At 39.0% G+C, this 26627-nt stretch overlaps 2 protein-coding genes across 2 annotated transcripts; both read left to right on the top strand.

Annotated features, from left to right (window-relative positions):
* The first annotated feature begins 11905 nt into the window (after positions 1 to 11905).
* Positions 11906 to 20082, top strand: sec61a1a (SEC61 translocon subunit alpha 1a). The gene is made up of 12 exons (XM_004544853.5): positions 11906 to 12023; positions 12671 to 12738; positions 12883 to 12948; positions 13217 to 13295; positions 13379 to 13510; positions 13620 to 13729; positions 16376 to 16529; positions 16665 to 16825; positions 16942 to 17139; positions 17547 to 17738; positions 17830 to 17906; positions 18981 to 20082. The coding sequence occupies exons 1-12, from the start codon at positions 12017 to 12019 to the stop codon at positions 19165 to 19167; spliced, it is 1431 nt and encodes a 476-aa protein (XP_004544910.1). The 5' UTR covers positions 11906 to 12016; the 3' UTR covers positions 19168 to 20082.
* Positions 20083 to 23047: 2965 nt separating this feature from the next.
* Positions 23048 to 26482, top strand: chchd4b (coiled-coil-helix-coiled-coil-helix domain containing 4b). Its single transcript, XM_004544854.3, has 3 exons — positions 23048 to 23306; positions 24972 to 25070; positions 25150 to 26482. The coding sequence occupies exons 1-3, from the start codon at positions 23285 to 23287 to the stop codon at positions 25470 to 25472; spliced, it is 444 nt and encodes a 147-aa protein (XP_004544911.1). The 5' UTR covers positions 23048 to 23284; the 3' UTR covers positions 25473 to 26482.
* The last annotated feature ends 145 nt before the right edge of the window (positions 26483 to 26627 follow it).

Raw genomic sequence — 26627 nt, 5'->3', positions numbered from 1 at the left:
CTAGTTAGCAGTGAAGTTTCTCTCTTAGAAATGATCTGTTACCTAGAAAAATGGCAGCTGTGGAAGAAATAGCCAAAAATGTCTAGGAGTGATTGAGGGTTGCATTGAGGGTGCATGTCAGGTTTTGGCATTAGTTGTGGTTTTGAGAAAGGTTTAACATAATGTATTAATCCCATATCAGCTGGAAAATGGTGGAGTGCCCACTCCAAATTAGAGAGGAATTTCTGTCCCAAGTGGAGAAGCTTCATTATTTGGGGTCTTGTTCAAGAGTGGGGGGAGAGTAGAGAAAGAGACTGACAAACAAATTGGTGTGGTGTCAACGGAAGCTGCCTGTTGTGGTAAAGAGAGAGTCAAGCATAAAAGCTCTCAGTTTACCACAGGCTTTACGTAATGACTGAATGAATGAGATCATGAATGCCAGCAGCAGAATTGGTCTTCCTCAGTAGGATGTTTGGGCTGAGCCTTAGAAGTTAAGCAAGGAGTATGGTCGTGAGGGGCTCATACTGCTCCATATCGAAAGAAACCAGTTGAGGTAGTTTTGGCATCTGACAGTGGCACTTTTTGGGTTTCTTTAAGGTAAGGGGATTTGGCATATCCTACCTGGAGGAGATCTCAGGGAAGATCCAGGACACACTGGGAAGAGTCTGTCATTCGGCTGGCTTGGCAACAGTTTAGTGTCCCACTAGAAAGGTTCGACAAGCAGCAGAAGATGGATAGATGGATGGATTTCTTATCAACAATATATTGTTTTGACATTTGTTTTATCAGTTGACTTCTGATCTTTTGGCCCTGCCCACTATGTTAGGGGATTCGGTTCAGTAAACATCAACTCAGGAAGGTAAACAGAGATGCAGTCAGTTTAGGGGCGATGATAGTAGGAGGCATGAGAGGAAAGAGATTATAATTTTCTCGTTTCAGATCTAAAAATAACTTCACATCCGCTGCTCATGTGCTGCCTGCTGCAAAACAGATTTGGATTAATGTTTTTCTCCTCATTGGAATATACTGCTGGTTGTTTATATGGGTTTTGTGATGAAGCTGAAAAAGCATATGTAATCAGCAAAGAACTCAGAGTGGATACTTTGATTTGCTATATTTTTTAACTTTTTGCATTTTGGGGATGAGTCAAACTGTTTTGCTGTGATGACATGACATGGAGCATGACATGGAAAGACACAAATTAGAAGCTTTGTACCAACAGCTTTGTAATAAATGTGATCAGGTTGAAGGTTACTAGATCAAAGTAGGCTAAGGAGACCTATTCAGGCCAAGGATGTAGGAAAGCACTTGTTCTTATGTAAGATGTGTTATTAATCATACTCTAATAATGCATGAATGCAGCTCTCTTTGCATACGTGAAGATAAACACATAAGTGTTTGTGTTTATTTGGTGCAAGGAAAACTGCAGTGCATATCTGACAGACCTGTATGTGCTATTACAGCTTTTACTGTTCAAGGGTTATAAATGTTCTTATCTGATTGTGTGTCAGTCCAGCTCTGTGTGCTTGAATGACTTTGAAAGGCATTTTGTTGCAAACACTGTCTTATTCTTCACAAAAGAAGTTGCTTCTCAGCAAAACAAACTACCAAAACTGGATTTGAATGCTATATGGCACATGCACTCTACTCCTCCCTCCAGCAACAACAGAGAATAGTGTACTATTTCAAAAAAGCACAGAAATAAGCAGAAAAGACTAAAAAGACAGAAAAAACTAACCACCTTAGGTAAAGATCAGGTGCATTCATATAAAGCAAAGGTATCAGATTTACTCCTAATAGAGAAACATAATTTATGTTTGAGCTTTTTAACGTGAATTTTAAGTAACAAGTTCTAATCTATAAAGATACCAAAGTACTTACTGTCTATGTTGTGACCATATCAGTTCAACCCTTTGATTGGTTTTGATTAGAGGAAGTTTCGATGGCTTTGCCATTTCAAAATAACATGAATTTGCAATTGCCTGCATTTAACACGAACTCAAGCTGAGTTAAATGGGACCGATCAACATCAAAGACAGGCTGCAGAAATTCGAGGATTTGTATTAGTGACGAACAACAAATAACTGCGTCGCAGCGCTTCATATATCTGCATATAGAGAGACAGTCAGCGGTTCTAATATAAAGCCCTGAGCAACTTCTTTGTCTACAGGGGGGGAAAGAGGATGAAGACCAAGCAAAGTAAATACACTGTTCTGGCCAATATTGTGACGTCTGTTAAGCAACTGTGTCAGAAACATTTACAAATTAAGAAAAAGAATGAAACAGCATTTTATTTAATCCATCTCATTAACAGGCTCAATTTTCATGTTAATAGCAGCAATTATTGTTGAATAGAATTTTCATCTAAAAAATCTTTTAATTGTTCACTGATAAATTTTTCAAGAATTTGCTAAAACATACAACATAGATATTGGCCTGCAGTTGTTATTTTTTATCTCAATCACTTTGATGCAGTTCTCACATCAGGAACATATCTCTACACCCACAATAGCCTTTGTCTGTTTGTACATACTGCTATTGTTGCTATTGTTACTTCACTGTTGAAGTTTTTTTTATTGTGCTGATCCATTTCTCATCTCAATTGCAATACTCATCAAAACAGTTTTTTTTTTAATCAGTCAGAACTACATATCTTTCACTCATCTTAATACTCTCCAACATTTCATTAGTGTTTTCAATCAAATTAATTCAAACGTTGTTTCATACATGTATGAAAGCATGAGACCAGTCGCATACTGATGGTAGTATTTGCTACCATCAGTATGTGACTGACACACATGTTCATGTCTTGTATCACATGTGCATATCATGGCACTCCGAATTATACACAAGCATGTACGTACATATGTGACTTTACTTGCTTGTGAGTGGAACAGTGCAGATTGCCAGTAAAACCGTGCAGAATAAAACCCCCTTCATCTCTTAAAAAATCCACAGGGCACAAGAGCAGGACCCCCTTGATCAGTGTGCAAACACTGTTTAGCAGATTATACTTTGTTTCCAAAGTACTTTTTGTTTATTGATAGTGATTTGTACAGTGCTGTGAAATTCTTCAGTTTCCTGTGTTTACTGTATTGTACTGTGTTGTATGAACATTGAAGGGAAAATAAAATTGTTTTGTCCAAGTTACACATGTGATACTGAAATAAGCTTTTCTGGAAAATTCACTTTTAGACACAATAGCAGTCAACTATACTCCAAATAAAAGAATAGTCAGATACAGCATGCATTCAAAGTAAATGAAAACTGCTAGTCATTATGACAAAGCACTGAAACATTTTCAATACCCTGCTTTATATAGGCTCAATGCAACTTGTCAATTTGGTGAGAATAACTCATTGGTTGACCAAAAAAAAAAAACACCTTTGTCTTGACATATGCATCTTTAATGTTGGAAACTTCAAAATTAAAATGAGCCAAAGCAACTGACAAAAACTGTTACAGCCTTTTGCAAGTTAACTGTTGCATGTATATGAGCTATTTTGGGAAATGCATCTTTAGTGCTGAGAACTTAAGAAATGTCCAAAGGCAATTTAGAAAATGGTAAATGCTGAGGAAGCAAAGTGTTTTACCACATTCAAAAGCACAAAATAAGTACAAATAAGATTGTCTCAGCAGGCGCATGTGTTTTTTATAAAAGAACTCAAACTGCTGTGGATAAACCACACACATGTCATAGTTTTTTATGACATCACAGTATGTTATGCAACCCTCCTTGAACCGTACATAACATACTGGTCAGATAAGGCTTCGCCACCATTAGGAATAAAATTATGGTTGACTGTCAATTTATGATCCTATAAAGCTGAACACACTCTGCTCTGCCAGTTCTTGTCCCATTTTCATATCAAGCAAGTGGGGTCACAGTCACTTGATAGCTGTGCTATAACTCTGCTTGCTCTGTCTTATCACTTCTTTAACTTTTGGTCCTGGTTAATTAATAAACACTTGATGAAATGTATAACTTTATCCAAGCAGGTAGGCGGGTTGAAATGATCTCAAGGGTCGTGTAAGTCACAGTTTGTTAAGGAACTGAAGGACAAAGGAATGTCTGTGAGACTGAACAAAAATGGGACTGGGGTTGTGTAAGTCCTTATTTTCACAGACTGTTGTCTGTTCTCAGGGTTGTGTCAGGACATCAACATCAATTTGAACATTTATTTATATTACTTAATCCACAGTCTGTTGTCTGTGCAATTACTTTGTGCTGTCTGTTTCTTATTCTAATGCAGACTACAGACTTAATGGATTAAAGCAGAAGTGAACATAGTGTGTAATGTGTCAGACCACCATTAGCCTGTAGAAAGTCTATGGTATGGATTGTTTAAGTTTCTTAAATGAGTGCCATTTTTTCAAAAGAAATTCCTTCATTTGGTGTTTTGGCATCAGAACAGGAGGGCGCTGCTCATCTAAACTCATTTGTGGTGACCTTTTCTTGTATCGAGGGCAGTGTATCCAAACTGCAAACTGCAACAGATGGGATCACTGTAACTTTTAGGGCTATACTAATCTGATATATCTAAATCCAGGTGTTTCTTTCAATTTGTTACTCATCTGTAACTTACAACTGTTAATAAACATGAAGTATTTTGTTCATAAATAATCTATAAGGCTTTATGTGGCATTTTATGTGGTATGGGACCTCTGTGTGGTTCTGACTACCTTTTGGCCTGATTTATTAGATGTAACTGTAGTTGACAAACTCAAACTTGCAGATATCCACTGTGAAGATGAATTTTCTTTATATGACGGCTGAAGCATGTTAAGATGTGATTTGGGGGCAAGACTGAGTGAATCCTTTGTGTGCACTCTAAAACAGAAATCCTTTTTGTCAAGTAAAAAAACAAACAAAAACAAAAACCCACGCACAACCCTAATACTGTACAGGTACACTCATTCTCCCCGAAGCAAAATCCAAGTGGACTGTATGACTCTGTATGCTTAAAATATCCCAGACAAGATGAGACAAGTACTAGAGAAGGCATTGAGTGTTCAACTCAATAATCTGGATTAAGCGTGATGACTACAGCCCTGTTAAAGATGATTAACTCCTGTGTGGTTAAGTTCTGGATTGTCAGTTACAACACATTCCCTGGTCAGTGGGACTGTTTTTTGGTTTTCTGCTGGGTAACTCTTTCCATGGAATAACTGCATTTCTCATGGAGGGATGGATTATAATGAATATAATGAGCATGTGGGTGGAGGAGGTGAAGGCAGGATGTTTCTATGATGAACACGCCCATACATTTACAGCATAATGATGTCAGCAAAAAACCTTTAAAGTATATATAAGTGAACTATGGCAATAGTTTCAAGGAGCACTGGCTGTCTTGATTTTAAAATCTTCTACATTGCTTTTTTTTTTAATTGTGCTTTTCAAAAACATGTTATATGTTCTGACCAGATAAATCAATTTTTCCTCAGTTGGTTGTCTTGTTTTTATCTCCAAGAGATTTAGATGTATCCTTACAGTATTATTAACATCCACAGTGGTTTTTTTAGACACTTCATAATGATTTTTTTATTAAAAAGTAACCTAAGCAGTTCTGCTCAGTGGCTGTCAAGGTCGTGTTTATGTTCAGAGTAAAGATGTGGAAGAACCTTTGAACAGGTTACATAAGACGGGTACAATGAGGCTGAACTGAGTACAGCTGCTGTTTATTTGTTTATTTATAAGGAACCCCATTAGCTTCCACAACAGTGGTTGCTAGTCTTCCTGCAGGCCCAATGAGATTAGGAGGACAGAAGCAAAAAAAGAGAAAATACACAACGACTCTGTCCCCATTTTGTTACACTGACATTTAAATGTGCCATTATTTACAAAGTTTTATTGCTAAATAAGAGACCCAAAGACATATTTATATATGCTCCTTAAACTCTGTGATCTCTATTTGTAAAGTGAGTGTGACCAAACGGCAGCAGTAGGTGTTTCAGACACAAATTTCTTGTGTTATTGGATCAATCACTAGGAAATTTTCTACAGATGTTCATGAGTCCTATGTTTTGTATCTTGCAGATTTTAGTGGACCAGAAAATTGACATACATAACAACAACTCCTGGACATTCCTGTTGCTTTGTGGATCATGTTTATCAGGTTTAACATGCGATTTTTCCCACCATAACACAACATATAATAATGTGATGGCACTAAGTTAATGACAGTGTTTGACGCAAAACTATTTACAATCCTGTGCTTTGTTTTCAGTGATAATTATCATGGCATGCTAACACACTGAACTAAAAGTCAGCATTGTTTTTGTTGGTATTTAGCTCAAAGCACTGCTGTGTTTGCTGTGTTAACTGCATTGCTTCACAGAGCTTCTCATCTCCGTGTATAGCTCTTTAATCCTTTTAATTGGTTTTCAGAACTTCTCCAAGATTATGCTCTTGCTACCAGCTTTAATTATTTTTCGTCAACCCTCTTAAGACTACGTAGGAAATTTCCTTCAGAGAGGAGCTAGTGCTCTTTGGTCACTAGGGTTTATCTAGCCTGGAGTTTAGGGTCGAGGACATGGCGTTCTTCTGTGTGCTGGATCAGTGCAGCGGATTACAGGAACAATTTAAATCAACCAGTTATAACACACTGACGTTAGTACCGTATATGTAGCAGTTACATTTTAAACAGACCTAGTGAAATACTATATGTTAGCAGTCTGTGGGTCACCAAGAGTTCAGATCAGGTCTTTGCCTGAGACACAGCCTGTTTATTCTGAGCAGTGAAGGCTTGGCTAACTTTAGAGCAAGTGGATGAACCCAAATTTAAATCAGTATGTAGAGGGTTTACAGCATAATAAACCAGTATGCTGGCTAAACAAGCTTCAGCAAGTTCTCCTCAACAAGCTTCTCCTTACTGACAGACAATCCGTGGGGTACAGGCACAGAACATCAGCATGTGGCCTTATAAATCCCCTGGCGACTAACTCTATCTCTCTCACAGTCAGCTATTAGTGTGACCATCTGTTTTACACACACAAACATGCAAGTCAGTTCAAACACACACAAATTCATTTAAATTAGAGAAAAATGTGGATCTTTTGATGTCTGTATGCTGTGAGTGTCCTGGTTTTTTTTTTTTTTGGGTTTTTTTTTTTTTTTTTTTTGGAAGTGACATCAGAAACAGCAGCATGTGACATCACGTGATGGCGGAGCTTCAGTTCATCCTTTGTCATCCTTTTTTTTTTTTTTTTTTTTTAATAGGACAGGGGGAAAGAATGAAAGAAAGAGGGGGAGAGGAAGAAAGAAAACCAAAGGGGAGAAGAGACGGTGAGAAGGGGGGGAAGAGAGAAAAAAAAAAAAAAAAAACTCCTGGGTCACCTGTATGGAGAGAAAGAAAAACAAAAAAAACAGGGGAGACAGCAAACAACAAAGAGCAACATAATAATAAAAAAAAAAAAAAAAGCACCATCACAATAAACTAGCTAGTCATAGATATCAATAGTTACTAAATAATAAACGATATTGTGCAGCATGCAAGATAGACAGCGCACAGTGTGCTTTGAGGCAGCAGCCAAGAAAGCTGTAGTCCGCATCTGTGAATACCCATGTGTACACCTGTGTGCATACCTGTGTGGATCAGCATGCTTGCATTCCAAAGGTTTCTCCATGTAATGATCTGCTAGAGAGTGTGGGGAGCCACAGCCCTGTCCTCTATGGTATCAAGCAGGTATGGAGGAGATCAAAACTCCAGACATCCAGAGGCACCCAGAACACAAGAGACCAAGGAAGACCCACAGAGGGGCAGCCGCGCCACTGTCCCAGTAAGAGCTGAGGAGAGTCCCAGATGAGAGCTCATTCAGCAGCCGCGGAGCAGAAGCCAGGGGGAGTTGCAGTGACGCGCCCGTGAGCTCCGCTGGCAGCCAGCTGTGCCTGAGTGACCGAGCCCCAGGCCGAGAGGCCGGGGGCACCCCACCTCCAAAGTGGCCCGAGCGAGCCCCAATAAGCGGCCGCCAAGGAGTGAGCCGGTGTGTACCCGGACACCCACCCCCAGATACAAAGAACCACCAACGCACCGATACCTGAGGGAGTCCGCCACCGGCAGGGGAAGTGGTGGTGGGTGGAGATAGGCCTCCAAACCTTGGAGGGCCCGAGATGTCCCCAGAGAGGTGGCGTCTGATACCCAACCTGACATATAGACACAGACATACAGGCACACACAGACACAAACATCCATTCCCACCCTCATGCTCTCATATGTACTTCACACTCAACCGACGTGGAGACAGACATAAAGGGACGCTGTATACACGATCACACTCCCCAAGCGTACTCTATACCCCGGGTCCAGGTACCCTCGCCCCCAGAGGGGGAAACAGAACCCAGACCCAAGAGTGTCCTGGTTTTTGATGGCAGGTAAATTAATGTCTTGATGCATGCTCAACCATCCAGGTAAGTAAATCCCTAAAGGTTGATTCTGTTCATCTGGACGTAGCGTTTGCAGTGGGAGAAACGTTTCCCCAACCTTATAAACAGTACATTGCACAATGACTGAAACTAGCACCACTGAATGAACAATGGGCTGGGAGGTCAGTTCCTCGATCATGGAGGTGAATTAACTGGCAGACTTGCATGAGAGGAGGGCGGGCCTCCAGGAACAAAACAAGGAATGAGATGAATGTGAGACAAAAAGGAAGGAGAACAAACATCCACCAGTATCAGTCCAAGGAACTCAAAATTCCTTCATGCTCATATTTCAATGAAATCAAAGACTCTTGTGCAACACCAGCTGCCAAGGAACTTTTCTTTGCATGTGTTTTTGTTCAGCTTGAGTATTTGCGTTCACAGTGACCATGTCACAAGTCACGTTTACAATTCATATAATGTTTTGGGGGCACTAGTTCAAAAATTTTTGTTCAAGACACTAATATCTTCTTTTTAGAATTAAATAAAATGTATGAATAATTCTGAGATCTGACAATGTACTATGATATTGTGTGCTACTCCTCAATGCTGAAAGAGGTGGTTTAGGTATTTGATTAGGGTACCTCCTGGGTGCCTCCTGGGTAAGGTGTCTTGGGCATGTCCCACTGGAAGGAGGCCCTAGTGCAGACCCAGGACACACACTGGAGAGATTATATTGCTTGGCAGGCCTGGAAACACCTCAATGTCCCTGTGGATAAGCTAGAGGAAGTGGCTAAGGAGTGGGAGGTCTGGACCTCTCTGCTTAGCCTCTGCAACCCAGCCCCAAATAAGTGAAAGAGAAAATGGATGGATGGATCTGACAGTCTTGCAGTATATAAAAGTCCTGGTCAAATCTTGTGTTTGTGAGAGGCAGCCAATCAGGAGAAAGTTAAAGTTGCAGGGAGGGTTGCCTCTCATTTAAAGTGAGAGTAGTTTTAGACAGTTGGTGTTAAGAGGCTGCACTAAAGCCCAGTCTAAGAATGGGGAATTGGTATAATAGGTCCTCTTTAAACTGATCTGGAAAATGTGGAATTAAAAAAAGAAATGACTAGAAGAAACAAGAACATCCTCGAAGTTACTATGTGTTTCACCTCCATGTAGATCAAAACCTTGTTTGCGGTTGCAACAAATCGCCACTTTAATTACGTAATGTTGTTACCTTTAAATGCTATTTGTATCTAAACCAGGAGCATCAAATCAAAGCATAAATAGTGGAACCCTTGTATATGCTGACGTCATTGCACACCACTTAAAAAGAAAGAGCAGATATATTAATCTTATTCATCATTGTTAATACTGATGCTGGCCTATTGTTTTGCCTTTACTGACACTATCAACTGCTCTGGTTATTCTGTAAACTCCTTTGTGTATATTATTTTGCCTTTGTTGAAAGTGAAACTCAAAAGGAGCCGTATCACTTTCTTGACAACCCTGTATTGCCTGAGCTACATTTTTGCCTCTGGTCAGCGCTGCCCTCTGGTGGAGAAAGTCATGTTTCAGCAGTGGAGGAACAAGTAGTCAGGTCGATTTTAAGCAAAATAGTAATATTTTGTACAGTTTATGATGAAGTTAATGCTTAATATTGTAGTACTTTGTATTATATACCCTCAGAATAAAATAAGTCATTATGAAATAGCCTCTTTTGAGTGTTAAACTGCTAAATCGGACAGCAGCAGCAGCCAAAGCCTCGTGGTGCAGGAATATGAGATGAGGTGCACACTGAGGGCAGTGAACCCCAGGAAGGCCGCAGGTCCAGACGGGGGGACCGGAAGGGTTCTAAAAGAATGTGCAGACCAGCTGGCTGGGGTCGTCACTAAGATCTTCAACACTTCACTCTCCCAGTCCTGCATCCTAAAGTCAGCCACAATTGTCCCACTGCCAAAGCATACCAACATTAGCAGCCTCAACGACTACCGACCAGTTGCTCTAACCCCTGTTATAATGAAGTGCTTCAAGAAACTGGTCCAACATCACATCATGTCCTGCCTGCCACCCACACTCAACCCGCTCCAGTTCGCACACAGAGCTAGCAGACCAACTGAAGATGCCATTGCTACAACGCTCCACACCACTATCTCTCACCTGGAACAACAAGGGCGTTATGCCAGGCTGCTCTTTGTTGACTTTAGCTCTGCTTTAAATACGATACTCCCAGACAGACTAATAGTTAAACTGCTGGATATTGGACTTCCTTCTACCACCTGCCGCTGGATCAGAGACTTCCTGTCAGACCGTGTACAGAGAGTTAGAGTGGGGCCTCATCTTTCCTCACCCCTCAGCCTTAACACCGGCTCTCCACAAGGCTGTGTACTGACTGAGTCCTCTACTGTACACTCTGTACACACATGACTGTGTTAGTTCCCACCCAGACAACGCAGTCATTAAGTTTGCAGATGATACCACCGTGGTGGGGCTCATCTCAGGGGGAGATGAGACGGCATACAGAGCTGAGGTTCAGAGGCTGACAGATTGGTGTGTAGACAACAACCTGGACCTCAATACCACCAAGACAGAAGAACTGGTAGTCGACTTCAGAAGCAGGAAGTTTGAGCTGCAGCCTGTCAGCATCAACGGGGAGTGTGTGGAAAGGGTGTCCAGTTTCAAGTTCCTGGGTGTGCACATAGACACAGACCTCCAATGGAGCTCAAACACCTCTGCGGTTTTGAAGAAGGCCCAACAGCGTCTCCACTTTCTGAGAATCCTCAGAAAAATGGACCTGAAGAAGGAGCTGCTGACCGTCTTCTACCACTGCTTCACTGAAAGTCTTTAACCAAAGAATCAAAAATGCAAAGGAAAGAGACAATGCAACTAGCATCTATTTAAAAAAACATTTTCTTCCTCATCACATCAAGATTTATTTCCTGAACTGAACTGTTACACGTGAAAATATGCATAAACATGCTTATTTATTCCCATTATTGTTGCAATTACTCACTGTCAGCAGATTAGACATGTCCAACTGGTTGGTTACAAGCCTGGCTGGTTATGCCAGAGGAAAAAGGTCAAAGCCAAGATGTTGTCTAACGTTTTTTGTTGTTGTAACGTTTTCCAACTTTTCCAACAACTCCACTAAAATGGCAATAAAATCTGACACGATTGTACACTTGTTACTTCAACCAAGCTGCGGCACAGTGCGCCAGGTTACAAAAATCGAGAGGTGCTGGACTGCCCAGTGGACAGGACACAAGACGTGACATCAGAATCAGCGCGCATGACACAGGCAACAAATTCATTTGACTGCACTCTGCAATCTATTGACATCAAGTGGCGATATTTTACGATTTGTAACTTTAACTGCAGTAGTAGCAGCTGAAAAATATTGTCCCTCTGTTTCTCTGGGACTGTCAGGCTCCGGGGTTGTTTGCTTTACACAAGTATGTCAAAAATTAAAGTAGGTCTATTAAAATGTAGCTTTTCATATTTGTTCTTCGTTTCTTTGTATTGCAACTGTGATATGTGATGTTCAGTTAAAAGGTCGCTGTCTCTTTAAATCGCTGGTCTTCGTGTCTGTAGTGATGACGTGTCGCCTCCTTTTCCTCCCGGTGGCTCAGTTACTCAGGCTCAAGCTGGTCTCATTTCCACTGTGAAGAACCGTACAAAGAGACCAGTTGGGACATCATGGGCAGTAAGTTTCACTTTGGCACATGATTTTTAAGACTGTGATCTGCAAAAAACGAGGAGCAAAACTGAAACAGTGTTTTATGTGTTTTTGACAACTTAGTTAGCTAACGGTAACTAGCAACTGGCGTTGATCGCATGCAGCTAGCATTTAGTCGCTAGCTTCCTGGTTGATAAATGGTTTTTTCCCTGTTATGAAAATATTTCTAATGAGAAGTAGTTGTAGGGTTTAGCTTAATAACTAGGTGATATTTTGGCAAACTAGTTTTCTAGTCTGTAGATATCCTTTAAAAGCGATACGGTGAGTGGCTTAATTTCGAGACCTTTACGCTAACTTGTTAGCCACTCATTCAAAGACATTGACAGTCTAGTGATGACGACGCATAAGACGCTCTGTTTTTTGTGAGTCCGCTGTTCCTGTTTCCTGCCTTGCATTACTAGAAACATGTAGGTTGTAGAGGTACTGTAAAGATCTGACATAACAACAGGAAACTGATTTTTTTTTTCAAAGCTTTGCTTTACTCCAGGTACATTGTTGGTACATTCACATTTGTCTGTAAAGTCCGCCCCCCATTTATTACCACGTCCCGCTGATGATAACCAGATATGATCACCTTTTTACTCATGTTTGTTTCTTTGTTTGTTTGTTTTCAGTCAAATTCTTGGAGGTGATAAAGCCTTTCTGTGCTGTGCTGCCAGAGATCCAAAAACCCGAAAGAAAGGTATGTGTGTTTTTAAATACCTCCCCTTTGTTTTCATAGTTCTAAATAAACAATTAGCAATCAGTAAGCTTTATATTGTGTTTGCTTTAATTTTTTTACCCCCCTCCCCTCGTTTTAAACTTATTACATTTGCTCAACCATTAGATCCAGTTCAGAGAGAAGGTGTTATGGACTGCTATCACTCTTTTCATCTTTCTGGTGTGCTGCCAGGTGAGTCTCACTGTTGTTTAGTTTGTGTATTTACATTTTTATTATGTTTTTAATAGGGGAAAAAACCTCAACAGCTTAAATAAGTAAAAAAAAACTTAGCATAAATTATTACAATGTTATTATTACATTAAGTTGTCTGTTACAGGAATGTTTCTTACATAATAGTCAAAGTATCAAGCTGAAGTCAGTGAATTCAGGGGACACACAATTATAACACTTCATGCAGCCAATTAAGACTCGACTGTAAATGCAATATGTTGCTTTTCAGATTCCCCTGTTTGGCATAATGTCCTCAGACTCTGCAGATCCTTTCTACTGGATGAGAGTCATTCTGGCCTCAAACAGAGGTATATACTTTTTAATATATTTGTGTATAAGTTAGATATATGTCTGCTGTTTTCTGGGGTCTAACTTGAACATTTTCTTCTAGGTACTTTGATGGAGCTGGGTATCTCGCCAATTGTCACCTCAGGCCTGATCATGCAGCTGCTTGCTGGAGCTAAGATCATCGAAGTTGGAGACACTCCAAAGGACAGAGCGCTTTTTAATGGAGCACAAAAATGTATGTAATCTCTGCTCAGGTGCTGGTTTGAAGTAGTTTGAAATTGCCTATCAAGACTTTAGGGTCTCTGACCTCTGATTTTTTTTATTTATTTATTTATTTTCTTCAGTGTTTGGCATGATCATCACCATTGGACAGGCTATTGTGTATGTGATGACTGGCATGTACGGAGATCCGTCAGAGATGGGTGCAGGGATCTGTCTGCTGATCATCATTCAGGTGAGAACAGGATGAATATCTGCAAACATACCTGAACTGTGTAATGTCAGGACATGTAGGGCTGCTCGATTATGGCAAAAATGATAATCACGATTATTTTCACTGAAATTGAGATCACGATTATTTGACGATATTTATTTAACCCTTTAAGACCTACCATAGAACCAAGTCCGCCAGAGCTTATATTATTTTTTTTGTACATGCTGTAGTGCCATTTGTGGGAGCATTTCAAGTTGCTATACATCAATACAACTGTTATAGCCCATATTTTAATAATATGTATGCATTAAGTCCATAGTAACTACATTAATTGCAAACAAGTGCAATAAACTACAAAAAAATTGAAAATCGTTTTTGTTTTGTTTACATATATTTCTACTTGGAGAAATTTAAGAGGTTTATCCCTCAAAACTTTAAATACAAAAAAGTTGCAAAAAATAGTTTACAACAACAGGAAATTTATTTTGAGTGTCTTCATAGTTTTATTTTGGAGATACAGCAATTTTTATATACTGCAGGAAAAACAAAAAAAAACAATCCTATGATGCAAATTTGCAAAGAAAACAGCAGGTGCATCAAAATAAACTATTTCCAGCTGTGCAATTCGAGTTCTAAGCATCCCAGCAACTATTCAGAAAAGTATAGAGTCAAACATGACTTATAAAAACACTAGTATAAGTATAGTATAGTATAGTTTTTTACTTAAGGCCTACAAGTAAAAAACTACATTTTCCGCAAAAATGACATCACTTCCGGTTTTGGGCAGGAAATGCGATAGTTCGAGTTGACGTCTTTTTCAAAGTGGGAAGTGTTAGGAACAGCTGATGGATCGGCAAAGCGTGTTTCTGGAATATTATGTTTTTGTTCCTGCAAGCGCTTTTTATGCAATTTTTGCAAAGCTTTATGTGGAAGGAAATCGTGACCGAGGACAAGCTGATGGCATAAGATGTAAGTACAACTCCTCCGGTTTCATATGCAAAACAAATTATTGCGCTAGCTTAGCGGTTCAGGTTCTACAGGGATTTAAAAATAGTTACGCAAAACGGAGTGTGCTGCTCTGACCGGCTTTAAAGGGTTAACAATAACAATGTATTGAATAATGACTTTAAAAAATAATATAAAATAGTGTGCAAATACTGATAACAGTGCAAATGTTTGCAATATAAGAAATAAATGAAAAATGTAAACATCTATGTTTAGTCAACTTTGCAGTGTTGCTCTGTGGTGCAGCTACTACATCGTAGCAAAGTTTACACACTGTCTACTTGATCCACGTCTAACTCCGCCAACCCATAATGTTTCCACACCACTGAAGTTTTTTTTTTTTAACCTCTTTTCAACCAACGGCAGTCACTCTCCTCTCCAAATAACTTCTGCTTAGCTTTCCGAGCTTCCCTCAGGTCCTCTTAATTGTTGTGACGCGTGTTCAAAATGGAGAGCGGTGCGCTTGACTTACCACACGGAGCAGCACGAGAGTAAAGCATGAGGGAGGGTCTAATAATCGGCTCAGTCATTTTTAATGATCGTTGAAAGCCCAGATCGTAATCGTGATTAAAATTCGATTAATTGAGCAGCCCTAAGGACATGTATATAAATATAAATTAAATAAATTGTTTTATTAATTAATTATTAATTGTTTGGTTCCTCGGCGTTTCCAACAATGTTGTTTTTGTTTTTATGAACGTTATTATTACAGACATGTCCCTTACACTGGCATTACTGTTTATTCAATGTCATTCTTATTAAACTTAATGTTGACATCACAATTAAAGAAGTGCACGAGGCGCATTTCAGAGAGAGGTTTCATTAGTTACTCTGTCAAATACAGGGTAACTAAGTACAAGGTCTGGTTCAGCATTCATATTAGAGTTGTGTGATTAGTAGTTGATTATACAGCAATACAAAATTCTAATCTCTTTACAAAAGGCTGAGGCAATGGAGATTTTTTTTTCCAGCTTGTCTTTTCCCAAAGCCTTGTCTGCTACCTTTTCATAAACACTCAAAGAATACCAGTGAAAACCCTTTGATTAAAATCAGCCTTTTTTAAATTGTTATTAGTTGGTAATAGTTTTAAACCTGTGAGTATAAATATACTCCCAAGGAGATGTTACTTTCACGCTCTCAACCTAAAGCACACATACGCTGTACTTTCTGTTACTGAGATGACGCTACTGGTACTTTAAAGAACTCTTTGGGCTAGGAAACATAATTAAATTTCAGTTATTTTCAGCTTTATTTATCATTTAGGGTAACTGTTATACTCATTGATGACGTAACAACAGGTATAGATGCAGTAATTTTCAAAAAAAATGAATCAATTGAAATCATTTCTTTTTCATTTATTCTGCTCAGCTCACAACCTGCTGGGGTTGTGAGCTGAGGGGGTTTTGCTGTCACCACAGCTTCTTATAATCTTGTGAATGTGAGAACGAAGTGGAGTAAAATTTTTGAATGTATCCCATCTGCTGTCAGTATTATTTTTTTTTATTAATCTTTCATTCCACAAGCCTACATAATTTTTTATTAATTTTAAATGTAAAAACAGAAGACGTAATGTGTTTGTTGGAGTCGATACTCAAAACTTTCCAAACATGGCAAATCTCCATAGCAATCTCATATGACTCGAACTGTTACGTTTCTCTCTAGCTGTTTGTGGCTGGGCTGATTGTGCTGCTGCTGGATGAGTTGCTCCAAAAGGGCTATGGTCTTGGTTCAGGCATTTCCTTGTTCATTGCTACCAACATCTGTGAAACAATTGTGTGGAAGGCCTTCAGTCCCACTACTGTGAACACTGGAAGAGGTAAGGAACCAATAATTGGTTTTTACAAAGTGATTTTTTTTTTTAAATTAAATAATAATTTAAAAAAACCATGTTGCATCTTTGCATTCCAAAACGAGGTTTCTAATTTGAGAGGGTTTTTTTCTGTGTTTCCAGGCACGGAGTTTGAGGGTGCGATCATTGCTCTTTTCCATTTGCTTGCCACAAGGACTGACAAAGTGCGTGCTCTGAGAGAGGCCTTCTACAGACAGAACCTGCCCAACCTCATGAACCTGATTGCTACAGTCTTTGTTTTTGCTGTAGTGATATACTTTCAGGTCGGTTGCTTTTCTTTTCTTTTGTCTGACTTCACACTAACCCACTTGAGATTTAAAACGTGTATTTAAAAAAATAAAAATAAATCAGTGTGATGAATTAATCTCTTCTCTCACAGGGATTCAGGGTGGATCTGCCAATCAAGTCAGCTCGTTACCGTGGACAGTACAACACCTACCCCATCAAGCTCTTTTATACTTCCAACATTCCCATCATCCTGCAGTCTGCATTGGTCTCCAACTTGTATGTGATCTCCCAGATGCTCTCCACGCGCTTCAGTGGCAATTTCCTGGTTAATCTGCTCGGAACGTGGTCTGTGAGTACATGTTTGCGTTTTATAGATTCTTCAGTTCAGTTTGTTAGTGTGTTGACCTGCAAAATGCCTTATTTAAAGTGCAAAAAGACCCAACACCTAACAACCCAAAAATAAATGCCTCTGCTAATGGTTTGGCGATCCATCTTCTTTATAAAAACTACCTCCTCTCAAACAGTCAGTTTTGTTTTGTTTTTTAACCATATTTTTCTAACTACACAAGCTGCATTTATGTAAGCTTACCATGACATTCACACCTGTGTGCCAGGACAAGCCTATTCTTGGATATTTTTGGTTATTGATAAAAGGAAACAAAATAAAATTGTGGAAAGATTGTACCGGAGTCTGACAACTCATTATCATGTTAACATTAGTGACTGATGGAGTACGTTTTGTTCCCGTTTTCCCAGGACACATCGTCTGGTGGCCCGGCCCGTGCTTACCCAGTCGGGGGACTCTGTTACTACTTCTCTCCACCTGAATCATTTGGCTCTGTTCTGGAGGACCCAGTCCACGCAGTAATCTACATCATCTTCATGCTTGGTTCATGTGCCTTTTTCTCCAAAACCTGGATTGAAGTATCAGGCTCCTCTGCAAAAGATGTAAGTTATTACTGCTTTCTAGTAGGTTGTGTTATGACATTGTTTCAAGAAAACTCGTTCTTAGAGCTCTATTCCATTTCCTGTCATGCAGGTTGCAAAACAGCTGAAGGAGCAGCAGATGGTGATGAGGGGACACAGAGAGACCTCAATGGTCCATGAGCTTAACAGGTAAAATACAAGATCTGTTACACCTGTTGACCTTCTAGATTTTCGCCAGCTTCCCAAAATATACAGAACAATTTTGTGTTTCAAGTGTTTGTTATGCAATGCTCTGGTTCAGGAGGTTATGTCATGAGTTCATCCAGACACAGCCTCCATATAACTGCTTTTCACATTTCCTACATATAAATAATGCCAACCCACACTTTTTGCTAAACTGCTCTTTTAAGCACTACTTAGTTAAGTGAGTGTACACTTCTCAAAAATGTAAGGGAACATGATCATCAGTGTATAACACAAAGTCAGGGATAGGAAGCATGAACGTCTGTCTTTCACATGCTCACATGAGGTGAACTTCCTTCCTTTCATCACTGAAGAAAATAGGGCGCCAGTGGCGAACCTGCCAGCTCTGGTTTTCTCTGGGGGAATGCCAGTCAAACTGCATGGTGCCAGTCTGTTGGCACAGGTTCCACTAAAGGATTGCGGCCTTTGTGTAACACTTGTCGAGTCTGTATCTGACACTTTAGTTGGAATAATGCACATGGAGGGTTGGGGGGTAGGTCGTTTTGTAGGGCTCTGGCAGTGCTGGAGCAGATACAGCTCCTATTGCTGAATTGATGATCTTCTCCTACTATTTCCTCCACACTCTTGAGACTGTGGTAGGTGCAGCGGCACTTTTCAATGTGCCATCCAGGAAGAGCTGGAACTTGAATTGTCTCATGTTGCCAGCAGTGAACAAAAAAGACACTAGTAAAAACTCTGTGAAAGGTTTTGGTGACTACAATCATTCCCTTTTGGAGGAATTATTATTGTTGTCTCCAGTGCATTTGTTGTCACTTTCATTTACACCACAGTAGATGAAATGAGTTCACAATGGCTTGTGCTTTCTAAATTGACAGGGTGATATTTATTAATTTTAACTGACTTTGTGTCTTTATGTTAAACTGATTGCGTATTCCCTTTCTTTCTTCTTCTTTTTTCTTAAGCCGTATATGTGAATGCTATCATCCTTACTACAGATTGCATTTTCAACAAAAAAACACAGGGTGTGTAATTTCCTTAATTTCTCTGTTTTCATTTTAGATACATTCCCACTGCTGCTGCCTTTGGTGGACTGTGTATCGGTGGTTTGTCAGTGATGGCAGACTTCCTTGGAGCCATTGGCTCTGGCACTGGTATCCTGCTGGCCGTCACCATTATCTACCAGTACTTTGAAATATTTGTGAAAGAACAGAGTGAAGTAGGGAGCTTTGAAGGCCTATTCTTCTAGCCATCGTGCTCTTGCTTTTGACCCAACTTTTTTTAGCACCACAAAACCCACGTTTATTTTACAGCCATGAGAAGCCCCTGCATCATCGGCACTGCAATTTTTTTAGGACGTTTGAGGAACCTTCAGGAGTCTCCGCTGAAATCGGGTACTGTGAGGTGCTGGGACAATATGCTGACTCTTCACTCCATTTGTTTTCCCCACAGACCTTCCAAAATGATGCAAAGAAAGACATTTGGCTGTGCTTTATCCATGTTTCTACCTGATTAAACGTGATTAAAGCTTCCTATATTCATCTATAGGCTTCCTGCAGGAGTCCCTCCCCCCTTCTGGACTGACAAATGCTTTGGTATGCAGGCATACTTGATTTGGATGGTGACGGTCATCTGTCTTCAGTGTGCTTAGTGTTATCTCCTACTTTTACTTTCAGCTTTATTTAATTTTTTTTTAGTTAACCTGCCAGTCAGTTAATGGTGTAAACCAGGAGGTGAACTGTCAGAGTCGAGGAGTGTGTATGTTTCTGATCGGGACACTGCACTGAAGTGTTTATTGGGTCAGGGTCCTCCGAGAAGAAGAGATGGAGCTCACATTGGGTTCCAACCTCTGGGAAACATTCAAAACTCATTTTTAATTTAAGGCATTCCCGGGGAGCTTCAGTATTAAATGACAGCTTTCATTGACTCTTGTTACCCACATCATGCAGTCTTATGTCTTGTTTTGTTTTTAGTTGTCTGCTTTGTGTACTTTCAATAATAACTTTTCCAAACAGACTGTACATAGGCCATATATTAAATAACTTGGATTTGTCTTAAGTGTAAGATAAAGTCTTTGAATATGTAAAAATAATTGCATTTCAGAACAAACTTGTACAAAAAACATTCTCAATAAAACATTTTGTGGAAAAAGACTGACTTTTAACTATTTGCTTGGGATGTCCTTTTTATACAACAGGTGAATCTGGGGAGGTTTTTGTGATGTTTATGTCACCACAATATTGTGGATTTAGTTCCCATATTTTGGTGTATTTGTTAACAAATGATGGCTTTACTGTCTGGTGGTTTACAGATCAGCCCGCAGGACCCTGTCAGAATTAAACCTGTGGTTTCAGTTTGAGTTTCTGGTCTTTGCACATAAACCGCCAAAGTATTACACAGAGAGGAAAACAGACAGTATAAAAACATGATGAAATAATGTGGTTTTGTTAGAGAATAATACTAAGTAGGACATTCAAGTGCCTGCAAAGCTTTACATCGGACTTTGATATTTGTAAGACGTAGATAAGTCCGATTTTGAACAATTGTTCAAAAATAAATTTTAAGGTTTTTTTTTGAAAGTGTGCTTCCATAAGAATTGATTATAGTTGTCATTAAATTAAGAAATTTGAACTAATCCTGCTTTAGCATAACAGCGGTTTAAGAAAAATGGTGTTATCTCGGGTTTGGTTCGCTAAGCTGCTTAAGGCAATATTCAAATGACTGCGCACCAACCTTGTTGCACCAACATCCATGCCATTTTCAAAGTCATTTTCATCACAGTTCTTCTCCATTTCGATACTTGGTTTGAACGTCTGCATGTCATCTTGACCTTCCACCTTCTCTCCAGTTCTTCTAATGTTTCCTGGTTTTCCTTTTGCTTTTCTCGCAGGGCTTTGTTTTTCTCCTGCAGTTCTTCGTTTGCCTCATGCATGTCCTTGTTTCTTTGTTGTTATTTGTGATAGATGGCTTTTAACTCTTCATGTCTCTTCTGTAGTTCTTGAAATAAAGACTGTATGTCTTTGAGATTTTTCTCCTGTCGTTGCTTTTACTCTTGCATTTTGGTGTTTGCGTAATGGACTTTGCTGTAGAGTGCTTGTAATTGGGTGTTTTTGGTCACCACTTCTTGGATTTGGCTCTATTTCTCTGCATATCTTCTCAAGCTGCTCTTTCTCTTCCTTGAGTTCAGTGTTTTTGTCCTTTATTAATACTCACAACTCTGTATTTTATGTTTCAAAGTCTTAAAGAATATACTGCATCTCTCTCTGGGTTTCTGGAGTTTTTCCTTCTCTTTTAGCAGGTCTGAGTTTTCTTTGAGTTCTTTATCGAATATTTCTTGTAATGCTTCCATTTTCTTTCTGTGTCTTTGAGTTTGCACTGCATCTGTTGGTGAACTGCTTCCTATTGTTCCTTCTTCTAAAGCATTTGCATATTTCTTTGGAGTGCTTTATCGAACACGCAAACCTTCATTATTTTTCTCTGATACTTGAAGTTTGCACATAGTCTCTTGGTGTATAGCTCCTGTTTCTCCTTTCTCTTTAAGCATTTCAGTATTCAGTATTAATTCTCACTGCTTAGTAAAACATTATGTGTAAACCTTCGGTGACTTGAAGCTTGCTCTGGAGCTTTTGCTGAATTGCTTCCATGTCTTGAAGTTTGCCCTGTATTTGTTTGCACATTGCTTCATTTGCTCCTTGTCTTTCAACATTTCTGTGTTTCGTCTCAGTGCTTCATTAAACATTACGTGTAAGCGTTCATTATTTTTTTCCGTGATGTGAAGCTTGTACAGCATCTGATGATGTAATGCTTCCATGGTTTGGAGCCTGCACAGCATGTGCTGGTGTATAACCTCCTGCTGTTCTTTCTTTTTAACCACTTCTGTATTTCTTTTCAACACTTTACCAAACATTACGCACAAACTTCCATTATTTTTCTCAGTAACCTGAAGCTTGCACTGCATCTGCTGGTGTATTGCTTCCAAATCTTGAAGCTTAGACTTCATTTGTTGGTGTATTGAGTCCTGCTGTTCCTTTTCTTTCAGCATTTTTATTTTTCGATGGAGTGCTTCATCAAACTTTGTTTGCAACCCTTCATTTTTTTTCTCAACATGCATTGTTTTCACATCGTGGAGCTTACGTTGCATCTCCTGGTGTATTGCTTCCTGTTGTTCCTTCTCTTTCAGCATTTGTGCATTCAGCATTTTTATGACATTTGCGACTAAAATTTTTTATTTGTCTGGGTTTTTTTTTTCTTTTATTCAATTTGCATCAACATTACACATAAATTTAAATGAAATATAATCTAATATAAATTAGTTAACTTAAAAAAAATTAAAATAAAATAAATAAAAGTCTATACCACAGCTTTGATTGTGGGAGAAGTATAACGTATTTGCTAAGCATTAAAGATCTGAAAAAGTTATTTTGACAAAGGAAGTGATTTGTTGGACACAGGGCATCAGTTATTCAATAGATATTTCAGATATTTCCTCTTTTTCCCCATTAAAGAGGAATTGAGCAATGGTGAATGCTAATGCAGTAATTTGTTCATTAATTTTTTTGTAATGATCTTTAATTAGTAGTATTATTTTTAATTTTGTACAATGTATTATTCAGGAACAGCAGGTGTTTGGTTTGGGCAAAGCAAATGGATTTCTTTTTTAATTAGATACCAGAATAACTGGTATTACGACTGGCCATCCCTGTATTGTTCATGTCATGCGTGAAACAGTTTGCTGAATTATATTTTTCCCTCAGTGTGCATTAACACCTGTGATTATAACTCACAATATATTTACTCCAAAAATAAACATTTTTTGAAAGCTCTTTTTGTAATCTCTATTTTATCATTTTATATTGATTACACACTCATATGTTTAACATATGAGTGTGTAATTAACATTAAAAAAGTAGAAGATGTAATATTGTCTCTTCATTCCCTTATTTTCAGTGACGTTAATTGATTTGTAATACAACCGAACTTTAGGGACAAAAGCTTTAATGTGTACCAAACTACCTGTAATTACTTGAATAATATTCAATAATTAAGCGCATAACATTTTATGTAATTTCGCAGAAATAAAGTGTGGTCCAAACACAAGATGAAGAGGATATTTCTATTACGAACTCCAGGAGGCAGCAACGCGCACCGTGGCGTAAACGATCCCAGCAACACTTTCGGAGAAGAAGAGTAACCACGTTCTGGCAAGGATAGTTGTGAAACAGCTTCCGAAGGATGGATTAAAACCTGCGATGCTGTGATATTTGCGTTTGTTGCATTGTGTGTCAGTAAAAGGCGCAACCATCAGTGACCTGCCATCTGTTTCAAGGAGTCAAGAGGAGGAAGTTAATGTGCTTCGGCGTGAAGAGATGAGTTCGGTCAGACAGGAAGGTAAGCATGCTGTGATAGCCGGAACTTTTCTGCAAAGCTACTCTCTAAAGCTTAGTTGAGTCTGAATGAAAAATGAATCTTGGTGTAATAATAAGGTGGATTAAGAAGCTCCCTCATAGGATCTGAGCTAGGACAGTTATCCTGAGAGGGCAACAGTGCCTGCCACCTGTGGCCGTCAGAGTTTAACCTTGACCAGAACGTGCTACAGTCCACCAGGCCTGCAACATACCGTAATTATTAAAGTGACTAATATTAGCACGTTAGAAAGTCACTTCTAGTCTAGTTATAGTTTAAGGTGTGTGTGAAAGTATTTGGACTGTCATGGTAGTAGATTAAGTAATTCGTCACACCAAGTGTGGTTTTAAGATGCTTTTACACTACACAGCCCTTATTGGCTATGCTGTAGATTAAGTTTAGTTATTTAGTGGGGGGAAAGTGCCTATAATAAATAATGAACTACAGCTGAATTCGTAATGTATAAGCTATGATTACGTGGCTTATTAATCCTTAGTTAATGTTTCAGAGAACAGGGAGAGTGCACACTCGTTCTTGGAGATAAGAGTTTATAATCACACATAATAATAATAATTATCATCACACAAATATGTTTCATTTAAAGGTGGGAAGAGAACATTCTTTATTATATAACTGTGTATAATCACAACTGTTAAACGCTCGTAACTACCTTTTCTATTTATCAGTATTAAATTTATGTGAACTTAACTAAATGAAACTAGCTTATTGCAAGCTTGTTTGTGCATGCAACGGAGTGGCAGGAAACTTTGCACACTCACTGAAATGGCAGCTCAGGTGCCTTTATGATATAATGACCCCTCTTCATGTCTCTGTTTTAATCAAAGTCAGTTTAATCTCTTTTATGTTTATTCACTTACAAGGGAGGAAAAGCAGTACAGAGTAATAGTGTATGCGAGTGCTTGCCAGGGCAGTCCCGCTGAGCCTGTTTTATACATTTCCCCATTCATATCAACCAGTAAACACGTACTGTGGGAACAGATGTGTGTCAGAGAAAACAGTTTCATTGTATAGCGTGCTAGAACACAATGCTGATGGAACTTGAATAACAGATAGCAGAGAAGACACATCACAGATTGGGAGAAGGACAGACAGACAGAGATTTTCTCAGCTTACCCCGGAAGAGTGTTTATCTTCGTCTTCATGTTTTTGCTGTGTCTATGGGGTTTTCTCTGTATACTTTGGAAGACTCAATGCCAGATAAAGCTCTTAAGTCCTTGGAAAAAAATCCTGGGATTTAGTTTGAAGTGCTTTGAGTGATAACTTCAAATAATCTTTTATTGGCTGTTAAATGATTCAAAGAAAATTGTATAAAACACCAACAAACAAAACACAAAAAAGAAAGAAAGCAGCAAATCTTCACTTCAGAGAGTCTGTTAAGAATTGCTGAGCATTGTTTTAAGTGTGTTAACAAAATAATAACTCCACCAATCATCTCCTGTGGAAGCTCGTTTCATAAGTAAGCCGGCATTTCATGTTATCTCGTAAAAATTCCATTTAATAAGTGGAAATTTTGAGATGTTCAATTCAAAATTTTGACTTATATATGGCCAAAAAAAACCCCCCAACGACAGGAAAAAGTTTTGATACCTTCCTGATGATTTATTTAAAATGCTCTATTTCACACAACAGGTAAAGACACGATCATCTTTGCCACCAAAGAGGATCATGCAGCACCCAGCACTGCGGAGCTCGTGGAGGAAGACCCCAATGACCCATTTGAGGAGAGAGGTGAGAAACGGTAAAGAAAGCTTTGGTGAAGTTGCACAATTACAAGTTATTTATTCTGTATTCTCCTCTCTCGTCCCAGGCTTAATTCTTCCCAATGGGGAGATTAATTGGAACTGCCCCTGCCTGGGTGGGATGGCCAGTGGTCCCTGTGGGACTGAATTTAAGGACGCCTTCTCTTGTTTCCACTATAGTAAGGAGGAGGTGAAGGGCTCTGACTGCCTGGAGCAGTTCAGGTCTATGCAGGAGTGCATGCAGCGTTACCCAGAGCTCTATCCACAAGAAGATGACAAATCACCCAGCGACACCCCAAAAGACTCTGAATCCACAGATGCGCTGGATGAAAGCTCAACATCTGCCTCAGATCAGGACTCTGATACCAAACAGGCCAACACAGAGAGCTAATAATGAGTCTCCGCAGCAACAGTGACGCTCAGTATCCATACATGACGTAATTAATCATCCCTTTATTGAGCAAAAATAATGCAGAGATATTTTTTCATTATTTGTCATTAGTTTATTTTTACTATCGACAGTTTTTTTTCATAGCTCATTTGTAAATGATCAGAAATGGCTGTTATGCTTTGGGCTGTGTGGAAGCTGGATAGACAAAGTGAGGAAACACGCAGCAGAGATTACAGATTATTATGAGTTAATTTAAAGTAATTTGATTGGCTGGATGGAAGCAAACGCTGCCACCTTAATATCAAAAAGTATTTAAGATTTTCCCTCCACTGGTTTCTGATTTGTCCTTAAAGGAAAATGGCTACAGAGCAGATACTGTTTGCATGCTGTAGCAGATAAAACTTTTATTTCAGTTTCATTTACAAACTTTGCCAGCAAAGCGATTTAATGCACAAAAGAAAAAAAGGTTTGTGAAGTTGTTTAATCCTGCCACTGTGCTCATCCATAATGGTTGTAAATAATCTTCAGCTGAGTGCTAATTAAGGACCAAGCTTCCTACACCCACACAGTGCACTGTGTGTATACGTTTGGCTCTTTTTCTTCGTGTCTCAGGATGAACATTTGTCTGCTGCGTGATTAACCATCAGAGAGTGTAAACAGTATATTGTCTTAATTTTCTGTCTTTTACATTGTTACACAAATGTTACTTATATCAAATTTGTCTCAAAAGTTTATGTTAGTAACATTATTGAAAAGTTGCCAGCTTTACAAGGTATGAAGCACAAACTGAGGAAATGACTACAACTTGTTTTTGTTTATGAGCTGTTTATTTGTGTCTTTGCACTCTCTGTCCAGTAAGACTGCATTTTTTTTTATAACCAGACCTGAAAAATTTACCTCATCTAAGCTGAAATGAACCGTGTGTGTGCCGCACAGGAGTGACTGACTTGACTTGAAGTGGATATGACAATATTGTTAAAAGTTTTATAATAAAATCAATTACAAATCTCTGGTTTGTGAGATATTGTTGACTGTACACATCGTATTGCAGGTTTACATCATTAACGATGGGAAAATGAACAATGTTACTCATCACGTGTTTGCTTACCGACATTGAATTTTCACTCAAAAAACATACTGGTGTACAACATAAGA

Source organism: Maylandia zebra, linkage group LG5 (assembly GCF_041146795.1).
Source record: "Maylandia zebra isolate NMK-2024a linkage group LG5, Mzebra_GT3a, whole genome shotgun sequence".
NCBI lineage: Eukaryota > Metazoa > Chordata > Actinopteri > Cichliformes > Cichlidae > Maylandia > Maylandia zebra.
This window is presented reverse-complemented; position numbering and strand designations above follow the sequence as displayed.

What these genes read in the sequence shown, in the direction of transcription:
- chchd4b (XM_004544854.3), top strand. Translation starts at nt 23,285, where the DNA reads ATGAGTTCGGTCAGACAGGAAG. An exon ending in GAGTTCGGTCAGACAGGAAG is followed by an intron (nt 23,307 to 24,971) that starts GTAAGCATGCTG and finishes TTCACACAACAG; the next exon opens with GTAAAGACACGATCATCTTT. An exon ending in TGACCCATTTGAGGAGAGAG is followed by an intron (nt 25,071 to 25,149) that starts GTGAGAAACGGT and finishes CTCTCGTCCCAG; the next exon opens with GCTTAATTCTTCCCAATGGG.
- sec61a1a (XM_004544853.5), top strand. An exon ending in TCTTTCTGGTGTGCTGCCAG is followed by an intron (nt 12,949 to 13,216) that starts GTGAGTCTCACT and finishes GTTGCTTTTCAG; the next exon opens with ATTCCCCTGTTTGGCATAAT. An exon ending in CTGTAGTGATATACTTTCAG is followed by an intron (nt 16,826 to 16,941) that starts GTCGGTTGCTTT and finishes CTTCTCTCACAG; the next exon opens with GGATTCAGGGTGGATCTGCC.